Below are 20,758 nucleotides of genomic sequence, written 5' to 3' on the forward strand. Positions count from 1 at the left end.
CTGCTTTCCAGAGGTAAAAGGAAGGAAAGCAAAAGGAAACAGAAACAGAAACAAAGAAACCCAACACCACCGACTGCCGTCCCAGTAGTTACATTGATCAGTACTTACTGAGTTCTAGAACACTGAGACAATTTTAACATGTCAGACTCTTCCTTACTTGCAAAAAACTGGTGAAGGCATAGTACCAGGACCTAGAGATCCAAATGCAGCAGGACACTCTCCTCTATATCATGTTTTAGCCTTTCTGTCTAGCCACACTCAATGTAGCATGGATGTTCAAATCAACCCCACAAACCCCATTCTCTGAACATTTCGAGTTCCTCTAATCCCCCCGGAGTATCCATTGTCTATTTATAAATTTCAGGACTAGTTCCACCAATTTATCTTACCTTAGAACTTTTTATTTCTAGAGACAGTATCACTCTGTCACTCAGGTTGGAGTGCAGCAGCACAGTGATCGCTCACTGCAACCTCGAACTCCTGGGCTTAAGCAACCCTCCCACCTCAGCTTCCTGAGTAGCTAGGACTACAAGTGTATGCCATCATACCTGGCTTTGTTTGGTTTGGTTTGGCTGGGTAGAGGTGGGGGCAGGGGGTCTCACTTTGTTGCCCAGGCTGGTCTTGAACCTCTGGCCTTAAGCAATCCTCCCACCTCCACCTCCCCAAATTCTAGGATTATAGGCAGGAGCCAGCATGACCAGCCCAAATTTTTTTCCCAACTTTAAAATAAAATTTACATATATATATATATATATATATATATATATATATATATATATCTTAAATGCCTTCCACATAGAAATTGTTGATTTTTCTTTCAGTTCTCTCGTCTTGGTAAATCCTCTAGGAATGCTCTCTGAAAAGCAGCTTAATTCATCATGCAGTCGCCTTCATCACCATCACTTGTTGAAGTCTTTTTAGGATGTAAAGCAGTTCTAATTTGGAGATCTAAAATTACCTCTAAAAACTCACAATAGACTAAACTTAGAGTCATCCATAATTAGATTTTTTTAAAAATAGGACTTCTTTCCAACTTTTTTTCATTATCCAGCTGTGTTTGATCTCAGCCAGCTGTTGATGGGACTGAGGTGGTTGCAAGAGTTGGGGAAAAGCAGCAGCAACTCATCTGTGCAGAGTGGGTGGGGAAAGCATTAATTCTCAGTTTAAAACAGTGGTTCTCAAAGTGTGGTCTTTCAACCTGCAGCATCAAAGCTTGTGGGAACTTGTTAGAAATAATTTCTTGGACCCTACTCCAGACTCACTGAATCAGGCCATCAGGTGAAGTTCAAAGAACTTGGTTCAAATGAAGTGTTCACTAAATTAAAGACGGCAATCAAGATTTGAGAAACAGATGGTTGAAAATAATTGCCTTGACTGGCTCTAGGGACCCCCAGGAACATAACGCTACTTACATGTATGTTTTCTTCATTCATCATTTATGGGTATATTTGTATTACTCCACAGGGCTGACGATTTGGTATTAGACTTGCTAATGAGCAGCAGCCATGTGCTCCTGCTGCCTGTCAGTACTGTCACAAGTATATTGTACGCAGCAGAGAAGAGCCAACAGCCAGCCTCCTTCCACATTCTGCTCTCAGGAAGTAAGCAAGGGGAGGATCCAGAGGTGTCATTTGACACTGACGACAGAGTACTTATTTCCTATGCAAAAGAGCCCAGGAAGAAAGACAAACCTAAATAAGAAGCTAACTTCTGTAAGGAGAAACTGAATGGAAAGGGTGATGCTGGCTGCTGCCTTTGCAGACTCTAACTCCAGCAGCATGAACACGTCCTTTGCTCACCTCCACTTTGCCGGAGGGTACCTGCCCTCTGATTCCCAGGACTGGAGAACTATCATCCCAGCTGTCTTGGTGGCTGTCTGCCTGGTGGGCTTCGTGGGAAACCTGTGTGTGATTGGCATCCTCCTTCACAATGCTTGGAAGGGAAAGCCATCCATGATCCACTCCTTGATTCTGAATCTCAGTCTGGCTGATCTCTCCCTCCTGCTGTTTTCTGCACCTGTCCGAGCTACAGCATACTCCAAAAGTGTTTGGGATCTAGGCTGGTTTGTCTGCAAGTCCTCTGACTGGTTCATCCACACATGCATGGCAGCCAAGAGCCTGACAATCGTTGTGGTGGCCAAAGTATGCTTCATGTACGCAAGTGACCCAGCCAAGCAAGTGAGTATCCACAACTGCACCATCTGGTCAGTGCTGGTGGCCATCTGGACTGTGGCTAGCCTGTTAACCCTGCCGGAATGGTTCTTTAGCAACATCAGGCATCATGCAGGTGTGGAGATGTGCCTCATGGATGTACCAGCTGCGGCCAAAGAGTTTATGTCGATGTTTGGTAAGCTCTACCCACTCCTGGCATTTGGCCTTCCATTACTTTTTGCCAGCTTTTATTTCTGGAGAGCTTATGGCCAATGTAAAAAACGAGGAACTAAGACTCAAAATCTTAGAAACCAAATACGCTCAAAGCAGGTCACCGTGATGCTGCTGAGCATTGCCATCACGTCTGCTCTCCTGTGGCTCCCTGAGTGGGTAGCTTGGCTATGGGTATGGCATCTGAAGGCTGCAGGTCCGGCCCCACCACAAGGTTTCATAGCCCTGTCTCAAGTCCTGATGTTTTCCATCTCATCAGCAAATCCTCTCATTTTTCTTGTGATGTCGGAGGAGTTCAGAGAGGGCTTGAAAGGCTTATGGAAATGGATGATAACCGAAAAAACTCCAACTGTCTCAGAGTCTCAGGAAACACCAGCTGGCAACTCAGAGGGCCTTCCTGACAAGGTTCCATCTCCAGAGTCCCCAGCATCCACACCAGAAAAAGAGAAACCCAGCTCTCCCTCCTCTGGCAAAGGGAAAACGGAGAAGGCAGAGATTCCCATCCTTCCTGATGTAGAGCAGTTTTGGCATGAGAGGGACACAGTCCCTTCTGTACAGGACAATGACCCTGTCCCCTGGGAACATGAAGATCAAGAGACAGGGGAATGTGTTAAATAGATTTAAGTTTCAAAGCAAAACAAATTGTGATTATTGTATTTACTTCTACTGCTCCTTATCAGTATTGCTGCCTTTACAAACTGTGATAAAATTATTACCATTAGGAATTACAAAAATGCTTCACAATCTACACTTTCCAAATGGGCAATGTGGTAAGTAGAGAACCATGTTAGAAGTAAAAATTGTTTCAGAGTTAGAACCCGGGTTCCCACAGAATTTAAATAGTACTGTGTAAAGATGCTGCTGTCAAAGTGATTAGATAGTGCAGCTATTCTGTCACTTGTTCACAATGATTTTACCAGGTACCCCTTAGGACCAGCCCTGTAGTGGACTGGCTGGAGCCTGGAGTAGATGTTCTGTCTGTCAAAGGCTGACCTTCAGTTTCATCTTGAACCTACTGGTCCTAATTTCACCTGCCAAACTGTGTTTCACATAACCAAGGCTCAAAATCTACTTTCACTTGAGATTTTTAACACATTAATGATAAATTTTAATGAGTCCTCTTCATTTGTTTAATAAATGTTAATTTACTTGATGAAAGTCCCTATCATAATGTTTGTGACGGGTCAAAGAAAACGAAAACAGAATCTTATTCCAATTCTGGACTAATTTCAAGCCATGGCTGGTTTTGGCTAAGTTTACATAAATTCAAACTTATACAAGTCTGCTTCAATGAATCTTTTAAAGCTACCTGAATGAGTCTTCAAAGTCTGAGAATTTTAGCAGCTTTCCAATGACATTCAGTAGTCTGATGTGGAAAAAAAAAAAAAAGTACTTAAAAAAATGTTCTCTCTTCACTTCCAAAATGTGAGAAAGTTATTCTTCCATAAGCAGAAATTTGTGCCTCTTAGTATCTCCTTTCTCACAAGATAAACCATGGTTAATGATACAGGTATTAGTTACTCCTCAAATATAAATAGAAGATGGAGATGGTGATCTTTCTTGTTAACAGTACTAAACTTACCCATAACACTGAACTTGAACCTTACTCAACTTTTAAAATATCACAGGATTTCTAAGTTATAAAAATAATTGGGCAACCTGGGAAAAGAGATTAGTATCAAAAAGAAAACTCAACAAACACAGACAGAATTTGGTTAAGAATGCAAAATAAAAAGCATAAGGGCAATGCAGAAAGAAAAGCAGTAAAGTTTTATACCCAGACATATGGTAAAATTTGAGTAACAGGCAATAACCATTCACTTTATAGCAAGGTAAAACATATCCAATAAAACGTGATTATGATACATTTCTTCCCCTTTTAAGTATAATGACATTCATCCATGATTCTTGATTACTTTGTTATGGAACTCTGGGGGATTTTCACTGAAAGGTTCCCTAAGAATAGAAATGCCTTTAGGGCAAACCAAGCAATGGAGAATCTGAAATATAAAGAATATATTACGGAAAAAAAAGATTTTGTTTTTTATGTTGTCCATGGGTTTCCAGATTCTCTGTTTTTTCTTAAGTAGTCATAGTTTGCTTTTTGACACAGGAGGCAGGGATATATTCTTTTTACTTCCTTTATTATAAATTTTATTTGAAGCTCATGGATTTAAGTAAAGGAAAATTTAACCCAAGAATCCAAAATATTGTTTTGTGATATGGCAGTTTTAAAAAGAATTATCCTTGTCTTTATTTGAATTAAAAATTTTTATGTTCATTATATGTCATAAATGTAGGATGTAAGCTTCCAGGGTTTGACACTTTAACTTGCAAAGAAATAAAAATAATTATGTTTTACTTCAGACAGTTTTTGAAGATTTAAAGCTGTCTTTGTCTTGAATTATTTCAGAATCATACTAGGAACAATGGAGCTTTATGGGACTGTTTGACGTTAACACAGGGCAAACTGATTTTCAGAGTTTGCTAGCAGGCACCAAATCAAGGTGCAGACACTGGAACAAAGTGCAATTACGATAAACCTCATTAAGAAACTGATACACAAAGTCCTGACTTGATCCCTTAAAAAGTCTGCTAAGAGAAGTTTGATTTGCACTTTATCTGATCAAACCCAGATGCTTTAAGACAAAGGCAGAGAACTGGAACAGACACCACCAGTTTTCTTCTCATTTCTCTACTTTGAAAAACAACGTAGTAAGTGGGCAAACAATACTACGGGGAATTCAGAATAACAAAATTAAAGCATTCTAAAAACTTTACCTTCCCAGACAGTCATGTTTCTACATACTACATAATAGCTGTGCTCCTTTTGGCAAGCACTTCAATTTCATTCCTCACAGTCCTTAAAATATCACTCAATGAACTTATTAAAATGAACTTCAAAGAGAAAAAAAGGACACAAAAGGCGGCCAGGTGTGGTGGTTGACACCTGTAATCCTAGCAGTTCAGGTGGCTGAGGTGGGAGAATGGCTTGAGGCCAGGAGTTTGAGGCCAGCCTGGGCAAAAGAATAAAGCAATTTCTAAAAAGAAAACAAATTACTAAAAAAAGAAAGGTGGAGGGGGAGACATGGTAATGCATGCCTGCAGTCTCAGCTACTCAGAAGGATCACTGAACCCAGAGTTACAGTGGGCAATGATGGTGCCACTGCACTCCAGCCTAGGAGACAGAGTGGGAGCCTTTGTACAAATAAAATGAAAAAACATATCCTGTATATCAACTTTATAGCTGGAGACCTTAGTCTGATCAATGTCAGGTTCTTAGATACATAATTTCTGTGACACTTAATAGATTTAAGCTAAGAACTATATAACATGGATGTGAATGTGTGTCTGTGACTGTATACAAACAACATATAAATAAAGAACTGTTGGTATTCCTTCTTTCTAGGATTTGTTACAATCATAGTTAAGTATGACATAATGAAAAATAAAGTATTCTATTAACATATATATTTTCTTAAACATTTTATTTATGTGGCACTCTGAAGCGGGCAACCTATGAAGGGATAAAATAAAAAGATTTTTTTTAACTTGGGAGGTAAAGTTGATATATAAATTGGGAACTGATTCATGGTGTGATGTACACGACATGTTGAAAGAATGCCAAAAAGGCGCGAACCATCATACATTAATACAAAAGACAAAAAAATTAAAAACCCAGCATCTTCTTGCTATAAGGCAATAAGGCACTGCTAAGAGACTGAGCACCAAAATGATTCTCTACAAACTCCTTCCTTTTTATACTGCAAATAGTGATTACATTCAAACCTTTAAAAACTCTTTAAAGTCAATTTACTTTGTGCAAAATTCTATTTGCTGCTTCTTTTAAAAACAGGTTAAAATAAGCTCTTAAAAATTAAGTAACAATAATCATATACAGTACAGATATATAAAAAGGGTTTGTTTATTGTAGTTCAAATACATAAACTGAACATTCAAACATCTTAAAATTAAAACTTTAGCAACAAAAGTTTAACATTCGAACAGGAGTATAGTTTACAGGAGACATCCAGAAAGGTAATTTGTTGTCTAATCCAGAATATTGATAAAGATCACTTACTGGTGAATAAAATATGTTTAACCAGTGGTTCTATTCTGGCCAACATGTTAGTTATGACCATGGTTCCATACCTGAGAAGAAATTACTACATTAATCTTCTCTTAGGCTAAACAACAAGACTTGGTCTATAATTCAGAGGGGATAATCAAAGCACGTAAGTGAACAAATAAAACTAATCTGTTCTTTAGAGACAAAGGTAAAAGTATTGTCCATTATAATAATCGTAGCCTCTGGAAGAATTCGATTTTCAGTGTTTTCTCTTTTACCCGCTTTAAAAAAAAATCAAAACAAAACAAACCCCAACTCAGGTTTTCTTGGAGTCTGTGGTATTTGCATCTGGCAAGTTCAAGCCACAAATGCTCTCACTTCTTGCATGTATTAACACTGCTAGAAAGAACGCCACCAAGTCACTGACTTCCACACCTCATAAAAGGATGAATTTTAGCTTCGAGATTTTAAGATTTACTAGAGACAGCCTATATTTGAGTATGTATGTCAGTCATGCCACACAAAGAAAAGCATAAATATTTCCAAAGTGTTCTGTTCAGAAACTGTTCACAAATGCTTCTCCTTCTGTTTGTCAGATGGTTTTGCAATAGGTTGACTAATGCACATATATGTAAAAACCTGAAAACTGGCTCATGCAAGCGTTTTGAATGGATACCCCTGTGGAAGAGTACTTAGAATTATTTTGTTGATCGCCGCGTGGGCTCTGACGCTGTAGGAGGTGGGGGGGGACCCCGGCGATCCAGGTCATCAACATATGCCACGATCAGTTTCCGCCTCTCCTCTGGCACACAGTCCAGTACTAGATACCGTTTGTCATTCTGTAAAATTTTTTCTACATCTTTCAGGTGCTGATCAGATTCTTGGATTAGTTTTTTGGATCTGAAATAAGAAAAAGAAGTCCAAGAATTACTGACTGCTGTTCACAGGTCTTTCAGAAGTGAGCTGGAAATGTCCATCTAGTTCCTAATTGTGTTTCCATTATTTTTTTTTTTTAAGAAAAATTTCACTGCAGTGGTCACCTCTGTAAGTCGCCTCAGCAAAGACTCCAAGGAGCGAAAGGGCCTCAGAAGCTGAATTACCCTCCCACCCCTAGTGGTGGTCCCTCCAGATCAGGGCTGAGGGTGGGTGGGTAAATCTTGCCCGTGCTGTACCTGTTCTGTGGATGAACAGAGGACTTCAGTCTGCGGGGCTGCCAATCCCAGCATCTTTCACAAGCTTTCACTTTCACATCTTTCACTAAATTAACTATAAAAATGTAGAAAGAAGTCTTACTTCACATCTAATTTAAAAGCCCAAGCTGATGCAAAACATTAAGGATCCTGACCAAAAAATCCAAATGACAAAATATCTAAAAACCACACCCTCAGCACTATCTAGCCTCCCGTGCACATACCCTTCATTAAGATGTTTCAAATTTCTCTCTTAAAGAAGAAAAGCTGGAGCATGAAACAAAAATGGTTTCCAGATTACTGATTGGTAAGCAATACAAAATTGTCTTCCTGATGATAAATTGTTAGTGAAGAACTATTGGATTTGCTACAGAGAAATCTTGTTTAAAGGCTCTCATTTCATAATTTACAATTTTTATTTAAATGTACCCAGCAAAATGCTTTCCTCTGAGGGAAAAAAAATGTTTCTGCTGAGCTTAAATAGATGATTTCATGCTTTAGAATAATCTAACCACACTGAACAGTCTTCAGAGGAGGCAAAGATAATTGATAGTGAAAGATTATTTTAAAAGTTTCTCCATGAAATACAACTCTTATATAGTTGAGGGTATTCCTAAAAAAAGCAGTGAAGTAAAAAAAAAAAAAAAAAAAAGATATGTATTAAAAACTGGATGGGTGGGTAACACAAAGTAAGACTTGACATCTGGGCCCTTTCTTTTAAAAAAAAAAAAGTATGGTAGATATGGGTTGTATTTGACTTTGGGTAGAAGTTGGCATCTTATCATCCCTAAAAATTAATAATGTCAACATGTGTGTGAATGCAAAGTATGCTCTGACCATTAGAGTAAAGACTAGTAAAGATAATGACTGCCAATATGAAACATTTCATTGCACACACCTATATGTTATAAATTTGGTCTCTTTCAAAAGCGTCCTGAAGTCAGCTTTGGCTGTGATATACTTGTCTCTGATATATTCTTCAAATTCTCTTTGTTTTTTCTGTTAAAAAAAAAAAACAACAACAACAACAAACGTTATAGAAATAAAACCCAATTCCAAAATAAACATTATTTATTAAACAGTAATGTGCAAGTCACATGACAAAATTAAAAATTCAAAAGAAAAAGGCAAAGGGTACATTTTCTTCATATATAAAATTCATTAAATCACATCTGCAATGCTCATTTTTACAGCAAATAGAAAGAATGAGGAATCATAAATTAGTGGTGGCTAAAACTTGAGAATCTGCTGCACTACACTACTGAGCATTTTATGGGGATCATCTATTTTAATTTTCATAACAACCTCATGAGGTGAACACTTAAAAACAAGGATATTAATGATTAAGTGTCTACTTCCTACACACTGTATTTTTAACTTCAAGAACAAAAACAGTAATCTGTGGATATACAAACTGTTAAGATAACATTCAGAACTGAACTTAGATAGTACTGAGCATTTAGCTTTCTGGCAAGCCAAAAGTAATGAGATGAATAAACTCTTTGGATTTAAAAAGACTTTATTATCAATTCTAAACAGTCAGAAAAGTTAGACACTGAGACTGGGTCTACCACAATTTCCCAGTCATGTATATCTTCAAACATCTACAATTCAATAGACTTAAAGGGGGAATATTAGTTTTTATAATAGATGCCCAGACCCAGAGAAACCAACCAGCAAAGGGGAATGACAGAAAACAAATAAAAGGCCTAGAGATAAAATGGACTGTAGTAAACAACAGTTTTCTTGACGTCATTCACTGTTTCAGACCTTGAAGCATATGAGAACTAGTGATCTTGTTACAGTATTGTGTCAGGCTTAAGAATCAAGTGCTCAGGATTTTTTTTCTTTTAACTTAAAAAAAAAATTAAGAATTAAAAAAAATTAAACCTAAGTTGCCAGGATTTTTTTTTTTTTTTAATTTTAAAAAAATTTAAAAAAAGAATCAAGCGCTTTGACAGTTTGGTACCAACTGCCAGCTTGAATATGTCTGTCTAGTTGTACCTGACTAAAATAAAACTGCAACTTCGTTAAATCTCTAAGATCCCAAAGTACAAGCTCACCCCAAGTACTAAAATTTAAACTTTCTATTGCGCTCTCTTGCTAATTTATCATGCAAGAAACAACATGAATTTAAAATTGAGATTCACTTCCCAGACACTTAAAAGTAACTCACTTAAAACAATCGACTTTATTTTGCTTAAGATACTAGTGCTGTCAGGCACCCGCTTAAGTATTTATAAATTGACAGTAAATCTCGACACAAAATCTTCTTACCCTGTCACTGGAGGAGAACTTAATACACCGAGGATCTTCCTTAATGATTTTTTTAACTTCTTTCCACGTAGATGTTAAGGTAATCTTTGAAAAGACATGTGAATAAAAAACATAAATACAACTCACTTTTACTTAGGGGGTCAAACTGCAGCACATATGGTACATAATATTACACACTGACCTGCGATCTCTTGTAATGCCCAAGCGTAACTGGACTAGTTAGGGACAGGGAAGCAGCGTTAATGCAATTTCTTTTTGTTGGCTTGCCACAAGAGTTATTTTCATGGCCATACTTTCAAGGTGGCCTAAGACAATCACCTGCAAACCCTGTATTTACATGGGCAAACATCGTAACTTCTGAAGAAACCATCACCAAAAAGAGAGCAGATAAAAAGGAACAAAACCGGGATAACAAAGCGTACAAACTGCCAAACAAGAGGCACAGAACCAAACTGAAAATGGATCAGAAGAAGAAATGCGCTACATCTATTATCAGGAGGGATCATCGATCATTTTGAATTACGATAGGAGCAGTTATGAACGTGAAAACTGCAAAGAATAGGAATTTCTAAATAGTTAAGAATACCATATTTTTTTTTAAATCAGAGAACTGTCATAAAATGAATTCCAGTAATGAATCTAAAGACCATGACACTAAAAATCATATCGATGCTTTGTTTTAAGAAATTACTAACAAAGATTCATTCAAATTAAAATGAGAAAAATAAAGAGACTTACCGCAGAAGTTTCATCCAAAAGTTGCCTAAAGTGCTCCCTCTTTTTTTTGGTAAGTGCTTCAATGTGTTCATTAAAAAGTTTCTCTTTCTCCTCTCTTTCCAATAAAGATCCAGATTCCCAGCGGTGATCTTTTCGGAGAGTCCTACGAGTATCAGACCATGACACATCTGAAGAACGTACCTGAAGAGAGAAAATTATATATGTACCAACAAAGAGATTTATCTTAATGTCTGTGTGCACTTTCATGTTCACTGCAACATTATTCACAATAGCCAAGATATGGAATCAACCTAAGTGTCTAACAACAGATAAATGGATAAAGAAAATGTAACAAATATACATAATGGAGTACTACTCAGCCTTAAAAAAAAAAAAAGAAGAAAATTCTATTCATTGGTGGCATGATAAACCAAGAGGACATTATAAGTGAAATAAGCCAAACACAGAAACACAAATAATGCACAGTCTCACATTTGTGGAGTCTGAAAAAAGCTAAACTCATAGAAATATAGTAGATGGTCACCAGAGTCTAGGGGGTGGGAGGCAGGACAAGGGAGAAAATGAGGAGTTACTGGTCAAAGATAATGAAGTTTCACACAGACAGCAGGAGTAAGTTTTGAAATCTACCGCACAGCAGGGTAACTAAAGTCAATAATGTATTCTAGATTCAAAATAACTGGGAGTAAATTCCAAAAGTCTCACCACAAAAAATTACAAGTTAACAAAGTGATGAATATGTTAAAGAGCTTTGGTTTAATCATTCCATATTACCTACCTACATCAAAACAGCAACTATACACCGTAAGTGTATACAATTATGACTTCTCAATTAAAACAATTTTTAAAAAGAAGACAATATAACAGAAGGCATAGCAGGTCTGGCTGGCTCACCAACCAGCAAAAAGACATCCTTCATTACTGGTAATGGTATTAAAAGTTACTGACAACGTAAAGAAACACAGGAGACTAAAACGACAGAAAGGTAAGAAAAGAAAAATTATAAAAGCATTTATTTAACCAACACTTACCAAGCATCTAAACACAAGTCAGATAAATACTGCGCTTCCAATAAAATTAAAAAATAAGTAAGACGCTATCCCTTCCTTCAAAGAGATCACTTAAAAAAGAAGAAGAAAAAAAAAGATAAACAGGCCAGGTGTGACGGGTCACGATGTAATCCCAGCACTTTGGGAGGCCTGAGGTCAGGAGTTCAAGACTAGCCTGGCCAGCATGGCAAAACCCTGTCTCTACTAAAAACACAAAAATTAGCTGGGCTTGGTGGCACATGCCTGTAATCCCAGCTACTCAGGAGACTGAGGCAGGAGAAGTGCTTGAACCCATGAGGCAGAGCTTACAGTGAACCAAGATGGTGCCACTGCACTCTAGTCTGGGTGACAGAGCGAGACTGCATCTCAAAAAAATAAAAAGGATAAACATGTTAGCAAATAACTGCAAAAACATGTAATAAGTGCTGCAGGGGTGTATGCCCAGCCCAAGGGTGGTCTAAGGAACAGTGAGATCGAATCTGCCTAGATGGGTCAGGAGTAACCTCACAGAGGAGCTACTTGAGTGTACCCCTGAAGAATGAGAAAGTCTGTCACCGCAGGAGGAACACTTCCAAATCATTTCAGGTGGAGGGACTGCCGTGAGCAATGGAAGGATGGTATGGTTCATTAAGCACGTTCAGCAAGGGTATGGCTCAAGGAGCAAGTGAAGAAAGCAAAGGTGTTAAGGAACTATGAAGACAGAGTTAAGAAATGAACAATCTTTTATATTACGCTAAGGAGACTGAATGTGACCTGTAGGAAAGTGCTGCGATTACAGAGAACCTTCATCCCCTGCGAGTAACCAGGAGAGTGACAAAGTTAGATTCGTTTTTTATGAAGAGTTCTGTGACTGCAATAGAACAGATAAATTTGAGGAAGCGTTAGTGGTAGGGAGAGAAATTAGTAAAGTACTGTACTTGTCCAGGGTATAGAACAAAGTTGTCCAACCCGTGACCCACAGGCCACATGCAGCCCAAAATGGCTTTGAATGTACTCCAACACAAATTCACAAATTTTCTTAAAATATTAAAAACATTATGAGATGTTTCTTTCTTTTTTTTTTTTTTTTTTTAACTCATCAGCTATCACTAATGTTAGTGTACTTTTGTCTTTTTGAGATGGAGTCTCACTCTGTTGCCCAGGCTGGAGTGCAGTGGTACAATCTCAGCTCACTGCAGCCTACGCCACCCACGTTCAAGTGATGCTCCTGCCTCAGCCTCCCAAGTAGCTGGGACTAGAGGCACGCACCAACATGCCAGCTAATATTTGTATCTTAGTAGAGACAGAATTTCGCCATGTTGGCCAGGCTAGTCTCGAACTCCTGACCTCAAGTGATTTGCCCACCTTGGCCTCCCAAAGTTCTAGGATTACAGACAGGCATGAGTCACTGCGCCTGGCCATATTAGTGAACTTTATGTGTGGCCCAAGACAATTCTCCTCTTCCAATGTGGCCCAGGGAAGCCAAAAGATTGGACACCCCTGGGTAGAATAAGAAACAGATGCAAGCGAAGAAGTCAGAAGTTGCAAGAGTAACAAGCTCCATTGAAAAAGAGAAAAGAAATAGCATAGGAGAGATGGTGACAGAGCAAAGCCACCCCCAACTCCGAAAAATATGTATTAGCAAGCAGGACAGTAGTCTGGGGACATTCACTGTAGGGACAAAAAGCCCTACATACCTCAACAATTCTGAGGGGTAAGGAAGAAAGATTCTCAACAAAGTTTCAGGATATCTCCTGGGGTCGGTTACATCTCCAGTCCTATATCGCATAGCATCTACAAGTATAATAACTGATCATCACAATGATGGCCCTAAATCACCAACAAGAAGATTAAATTGTGTTCAGCACATTTTGTTCAGCACTACACCAGTTAAGTGTGTAATAGTTTAGGGTGACTTTCATCAAGAACAATAAATAATAAAGTTATGAGACTAAATGATTATGACTTTCAATATATGCAAAATGCCTAACTTCTGAAATTGTTAAATAACTAGGGTTTTTTCCTATACTAACAGTACTAATGCCAAGTATTCAATTTTTAAATGCTTTATAATTTAGCAAATTATCTGCCTTGGAATTTAAAGAACATTGAAATGTTCGTAACAGTAATATAATACATTTGCAATATCCGGTACTTTAGAGAAAAAAAGTAAAAGATTAACATATACCATGTCAGACAGAAGAGCCTTGAAATTCTGGATAGCTTCTTCCCGTTTGTGCTGCTCTCTCTCTCGATCTATTTCTTTTGTTTGTTCTGAACGAGCCTTTTGAACCTCCCTTTCTCGTTCTCGAAGGCTTGCCTCAATGCGGGCTTGCCTTTCAAGTTCCTTTTCTTTTTCTGAGTCTAAATTCTGTAAAAGTAAGAATTACATTATCCCGCTTACCAACTCCATCAAAATATGTTTTCACAGAATAGTTTGTAAAAAAATTCCAAATCTAGTTTTTGCCCAGATCCACCTAAACACTGTGTACCTCTCATCTCCAAATCAATTAGGGACTCTTACGTTAATATTAACAGGAAAAATTCCAAACCCCCAATAGAAGAATTCTCAATAACAATATATACCCTTAAACACAAGTAAGAATTTTATTATTCAATGAAAGCAATACAAGTAAACACAACAGTTACCTTGGCTATTTTTTCAATGTACTGTTTGAAAAGGTCTTCTCTCATTGATGAACTATCTACTGCTTTGTAACGTGGATCACTTTCTACTTTATCTTTTACTTTACTCCATCGAGACTGACTGTCCAAGTGATGATTAGATAATAGTTCAAAGAAATCCGATTTAATCTGTATTTTAAAACAAGTAGTGGGATGGGAGGGAAAATAATGTACCATGAGAAATTCATATCTAAATATTTACAACTAGAAAAAAGTTCACTTACCTTAAATATAAGAATAATAACTTTTAAAATGCACTCATTTAGAGTAGAATGAATCATGGAAAAAGAAAAGATCAGAAGTGCTCTTTTACTAGAAATGCAAACATCAATAAGCATATAGGCTTTCATCTAAAATTTGCCACATTCAAGATAAATCATATTTTATAGAGAAATTATTCAAATATAGAAAAAGGCTTTTTCGGATTGTTTATAAAAGGCAGTTGCACAGATCCAAAATTATATATCTCAGATATGTATTATATATATCTGAGATATAGATTATATATATATCTCAGATCTAAATTATATATCTCAGAACTGCCATGTATTCATAGGGAATATAAATTTACATCGAGCTGCATTTATTTTTAGCTAAGAGTCAGGTTTATGAGCTGACAATACTATCAGCATGGAAGAAATTATTTAAAAAACTAAATGGGTAAAAATTTTGGTCAATGAAATTATTGGGACATTTAGAAATCATTTTAAGTCATTACAAACCTACATTGTCAAATGTCTAAAATCAAAATAGGGTAAAAATTTGTATTTGGGTGAAAAAAAGGCAGTTGTACACCTTGGTATGTCAGAAAATTATGTAATTTCCATGTTCATAATCATTACTAAAAAACTGCAATCAAATCTTCTATACTTTTTAGCATTAAACATGTATGCCTTTACCATTCTAAAACTCAGTGTGTTTATCCAGTATTATACTCAACAACTGAAATACAAAGCTAGTAATATTATACCAAAGGTATTAAATATTATTCCTTCAGTATCAACATATACAACTACTTAAAACCCCTCTCCAAACCGTATCTATTTAAATAGGTGAGGAAAGGAGTAAATGAGATAGTTATCTTTATGTACATTTGAGGGCCTAACAGTTTTAAAATCCCATGTATACTACTTTGCACTCCTAACATAGAAGATACCCAAGGTAACCAAGGTCATTTCAACAAAGAATTCTGACCATATTAAGAATCCTTTCCCCCTTCCAGTAGGAATTGAATATGGTACCTTCCCACCTGATCAAAGGAATCAGGATTTAATGAGTGTAGACAAAAATACATGAATCATTCCTTCTGCCTAGTCTAACACTATCATTTCCCCCTACTACTTCATTTCTCCTACTGGAGGATTAAAAGTGAGGTTGAGGCCAGGTGTGGTGGCTCACACCTGTAATCCCATAACTTTAGGAGGCAAAGTTTCAAGGCAGGTAGATCACCTGAGGTCATGAGTTCAAGACCAGCCTGACTAACATGGTGATACCCCATCCCTATTAAAAATACAAAAAATTAGCTGGGTGTGGTGGCAGGTGCCTATAATCCCAGCTACTCGGGAGGCTGAGGCAGGAGAATCAGTTGAACCCGGGAGGTGGAGACTGCAGTGAGCTGAGACTGCGCCACTGCACTCCAGCCTAGGCAACAAGAGTGAAACTCCACCTTAAAAAAAAAAAAAAAGAGGTTGGTGTCTTTTCTGGAAAATACTTTTAAGGTTATAAGAAACAGAATATTTGCATCAGAAATGTTTCTAAAGACAAGAGCTAATCAGCTATAGATTTCTCCACTATTAAACTTGGCTTTTGACTTGGAATTAAGAAATACTCATAAACCCAGTATTTCCAGACAGTGATTAAGAAACCACCTGATATAATGATGTAACTGAAATTTTTCTGTTCATCTTGTCTACTTTGTATCTGACATGATGAACACGAAATTCCTAGATGCATCTGATAACTGGAAGGCAAAATTTACAAAATTTATGTTAAATAAAACATGCAAGTTATATCAAATAGGAATCTTTCTAAGCCACAGGAATTTATATTAGCTTAAAATAGTTTTCATAAATTAGACATGAAACCTATAAAGTAAGGATTATCATATAGGTTTTTAAATGTGTGATGTATAAAGAAATGAACTTTAAATAAAACTAAACTTCAACTTCCTTTCATTGTGGATATTACCATGACAGGTTATAAAATGGCTTACTAAGGCTGTTATCCATATGAGAAGAATTGTCTTGACAGCTGCATAAATGTCAAAAAATGTCATTTACCATTCTGCAATTCAAGGCCTTATTATTCTCCCCATTCCTTACTGTAACAAAAATAATTTATTCTCAGGAAATTTTAAAGACAGGGAAGAGAAAAATATGTCAATTTCATAACAGTGAATTAACTCCTATTACATATAACTTCAAATGTGCTATTCCAAAAGGTAATTATTTGAACCACAATTTTATAAAAATTTGTTATTATATTACAATAAAACAGCTTGAGAACAGCTACTTTGATAAACAAAATAAGTACACTTTCTTTTTTTTTTGACAGGGTCCCACTCAGTCATCCAGGCTGGAATGCAGTGGAACCATCACAATTCACTGCGGCCTTGACCATCTGGGCTCAAGTGATCCTCCCACTTCAGACTCCAGAATAGCTGGAACTACAGAAGCACATTACCACATCCAGCTATTTTTTTGTTTTGTTGTAAAGATGGGGATCTCGCTATATTGCTTGGGCCGGTCTCAAGCAATTCTCCTGCTTCAGCCTCCCAAAATGCTGGGATTACAGGCATGAGCCACCATGCCTGGCCAATAAGTAGACTTTTAAAGGTTTTTTGTTTTTTTAATAAAATGGAAAACTAGCAGTAAAAACTACATGAAAATGATTATCTTACTGTAAAAATGACTTTATCATGAAAATGCTGCTTAAGAAATACAAGAATTTCACCAGAAGTCAGTGTTCTTCACAGGTTTTCAAAATTAGTTTTAAAAAGGTATTCAGCTATTGACTGAACTATCACAATGCTACAAAGACCAGTTAGAGAATTTTAAGAACAAGGAAACAGACTCCAGTACCTTGCCACTGGTACTGCTCTTGCTGTTCAATTACACAGTTAGAATGTGATTTTTTTTTAAGTATACACAATATACTTAAGAATAGTATAAACAATACAGTGGAAGTCATGAAAGAAAAATGATAAAGCCCCATTAATCACATGTGCTCAAAATGTGAATATAAAATCCACCATATTTAAACCCTTACTTTAAAGATTTCTGCTTTGATGGCCTAGTTAGTCATTGATACTGCATTCTTTAAATTGGCTGAGAAAGCTTCACTTTAGCAATTTCCTGCCTTTTATTTTTAATCTAGTAATGATATAAAGCCAAACCTGTAATTTAAAGAATTAAGATTTTTATAATAAAAATAAAATAAAGCTGAATATATTAAATATTAGATTTACTTAATTTAGATGTCATAGCTATTTAATTTCTTTTGTAAAATTAACACATTCTGGGCACAATTCTCATCACTTCATAAGGAAAAAGACTAAAAAAATGTAAAGTACCGGAACTGCGGGAGGCTAAAGTCACCACACAGAGATACCAATTCTTTCCTCACTAGGGAATCCCATAACACTTTGCGTGTCAGTGATTGACAGCTGTCACTGAACTGATTGACAGGCCGCACAGCACAAAACTGTAAAGTCTATCCAATTGTTATGAAACAGAATACATAAAATAGTTATAAAAAAAGTGTTTAGAAAATCAGTTACAAATGCAAAGATAAATACATATAATTTGTATAAAAGCAATCATACAAAATCAAACAATCACTTATTTACTTGGTTTTCTTTAATCAAATAGGTTATTCTAAAAGTCAAAAGTAGCAATTCTAATTCAACATATAAACTTATGTAGTAGAATTTGATTTTATACATTTCCTCTGAGAAGCATAATCATTTTTTTTTTAAGTTAACAGTGAAACAATTCTGGAAAAACTCACTTGGAAGCCCAATAAATCAGATAATCAAGAAGTTTCAGATATTTCTGATAAAAGCTGTTTCAGCTAATACTGTTACTATTTTGAATGAAAGAGACTTCTTCCCAATAGGAGTAGTATTACTTCCAAACAACATTTCTTAATAGAAATTGTAATATTATAACTTTGTAGAACAAGAGGCAATTTTAAATGTCAAGAATGATTAGGCTGCAGAGGTTATTTTTCTACATTCACAAAGCATACTGGACACTGAGGAGAGTGGCTGCATGTTTTGATGGTTCACACACCACTGGGGTCATCTCCCTACTAGTTTGCCTTCCCAGTGGTAAGCTCCTTTCCACTCCTGACACTGCTATCAAATGACATTTGGAATTCATTAATCTTTGATAGCTGACCTTTAATTCTGATAAGCAATAATTTATATGCAAGATATGTTTACTGAAAGATTAGAAAGTCACTAAAATGCTATCTTTTAGAGGGCAAAAAGAGAAGAGAAGCTCTTTTAAATTCAAATATTACCACCTATAAAGAATCTTGAAATCTTAGAAGATGTCACTGAGCAGGCAGCTCTAACAACCTGTTCTGAGTTTACCAGGCATCTTAGTATTAATACAATTTAAAGCAAAACCATACAGTTTAGTGAACCTACTAAAATAAGCATTATGTAAGTAAAGTGACAGAATACATACATACATACATAATTACAAAAGTTAACTTAAAAGAACAGTCAATGTAGGTCCTTATTTATGCCCATGAATGAGGTCAGAAACATAGCAACAGCACAGTCCTTTCCCATTCACACTCCCATCAATCACACCACTGGAACTAAAACCATCTTACCTTCTCACCTCTGGTCTTCGAATCTTCTTTCTCTTTCTTCCTAGCAGCGGCCACAAATTCATTAAATAAGGCTTCTCGGTCTTTCATCTTTTCAATTGCTTTGAATCTTGAATCTTTAGCATGCTTGGCTGCAAATTCACTAAAAGTTGCTCTGGAACAAAATTACAAGAGTGCTAACTTTGGCAGTTACTTCTTGTATAAAGGCAAAGCAGAAAATATCATTTTTTCAACAAGAATATATGACAAAGAGACACTGGAACCCAACATCTAACTAACAGTGAATAGTAAGTTACAGAAAGGAGTAAAAAGAGGTAATGAGTAAAAGTGTGGTTAAGGGATTTGTATGCTATCAGCACAGAATTAGAAGAACATACATTTATTATATAAAAAGAGATCACAGAGTAAGAATTTGCATGCCTCAAGAAACAAGAGCTCATCAATTTCCACTCTAAGATTAAGCTGAGTCCTGCCTCCAGCCACAACAGAAAATTCTTACTGGATTAGCTCTCTTTCCATACACGACTATAAAACTGAACAAAAGTACATGAGGCAACTGATTTTAAGGAGTAAACAACAGAAAAAGTAAGACTAAAAAGCCTGAAAGAAGGGAAATTCATGAGGTGCAGAGAGCTCAAGTCCAAATAAGAGTATTAAAATCTTAATGAGCTGGAAGAAGCAAAAATTAGAGCTTGGGTGAAGAGGAACCTATAAAGAGAGGGCACCCAAGAAAAATCCCACTTAGGGATTACCCATGAGTACACAGCCAAGGCCAAGCTGTATAACAGCAGGGGACGATCACTCTCTATATCAAGCTACTACAGGATTAAGAGCAAAGAGATAACAGAGAGTCAGCAGTATTAAAGGGAGACTAGGATCAGGCCAACAAAGTCCACAAAAGATTCACAAGGAAAACAGAAATGGAAGACTAAAAGAAGCATAGGATACTTTCAGAGATTCACATTAACAAAACATAAAGTCAAGCCTAAAATTAAGATGGCAACCAGTAAATAAAATGCCTACTAAAACAAAATAAAACACTTTTCAATGAAAGATAACAGAATCCAGAGTCTCTACATATTAGCCACAAAGTCCAATATTCAATCAAAAATCAGTAAATATACAAAGAAACATGATCCACAGAAAATTTGTTTTGAAGTTAACAGAAACTGAACCCAAGATGTCCAGATGTTCTAAGTAGACAATAACTTTAAAACCACTATTACTGGCCAGGTGCAGTGGCTCATGCTTGCAATCCCAGCACTTTAGGGAAGCAAGGCAGGAGGATCGTTTGAGGCCAGGAGTTTGTGAAGAGCCTAGGCAACACAGTGAGACTCCAGCCAGGCAGGGTGGCTCACCGTAAGAGAGCCTGCAATCCCAGCTACTTGAGAAGCGAAGGCAAAAGAATCTTTCGAGCCTGGGAGGCAGAGGCTGCAGTGAGCCGAGATCATGCCACTGCACTCCAGCCTGGAGAACAGAGCAAGATTCTGCGTCAAAAAACAAAACAAAACAAAAATACAGTGTGGTTGGGTGTGGTAGCTCATGGCTGTA

General features: G+C 36.7%; 2 protein-coding genes across 7 annotated transcripts in view; one reads left to right on the forward strand and one right to left on the reverse strand.

Moving 5' to 3' along the window:
* Positions 1 to 1,655: 1,655 nt before the first annotated feature.
* Positions 1,656 to 4,711, forward strand: GPR151 (G protein-coupled receptor 151). Its single transcript, XM_010344512.3, has one exon. The coding sequence runs from the start codon at positions 1,728 to 1,730 to the stop codon at positions 2,997 to 2,999; it is 1,272 nt and encodes a 423-aa protein (XP_010342814.1). The 5' UTR covers positions 1,656 to 1,727; the 3' UTR covers positions 3,000 to 4,711.
* Positions 4,712 to 5,850: 1,139 nt separating this feature from the next.
* Positions 5,851 to 20,758, reverse strand: part of TCERG1 (transcription elongation regulator 1) — a 62,684-nt gene continuing 47,776 nt past the window's right edge. For 4 of the 6 annotated variants that reach the window (XM_039468033.2, XM_039468030.2, XM_039468028.2 and 1 more), the window contains 7 exons: positions 19,211 to 19,361; positions 14,330 to 14,494; positions 13,869 to 14,051; positions 10,656 to 10,835; positions 9,918 to 10,001; positions 8,539 to 8,639; positions 5,851 to 7,350 (listed from right to left, as the gene is read on the reverse strand). In XM_039468033.2, coding sequence (XP_039323967.2) covers positions 7,149 to 7,350; positions 8,539 to 8,639; positions 9,918 to 10,001; positions 10,656 to 10,835; positions 13,869 to 14,051; positions 14,330 to 14,494; positions 19,211 to 19,361 — 1,066 coding nt within the window. In that variant the 3' untranslated portion in view covers positions 5,851 to 7,148. Of the gene's footprint in view, positions 7,351 to 7,622; positions 7,717 to 8,538; positions 8,640 to 9,917; positions 10,002 to 10,098; positions 10,245 to 10,655; positions 10,836 to 13,868; positions 14,052 to 14,329; positions 14,495 to 19,210; positions 19,362 to 20,758 lie in introns of those variants that run through there. The other 2 variants (XR_005579072.2, XM_039468037.2) reach the window with 2 other exon arrangements.

This window comes from Saimiri boliviensis, chromosome 1, assembly GCF_048565385.1.
Source record: "Saimiri boliviensis isolate mSaiBol1 chromosome 1, mSaiBol1.pri, whole genome shotgun sequence".
In the NCBI taxonomy this organism is placed as follows: domain Eukaryota; kingdom Metazoa; phylum Chordata; class Mammalia; order Primates; family Cebidae; genus Saimiri; species Saimiri boliviensis.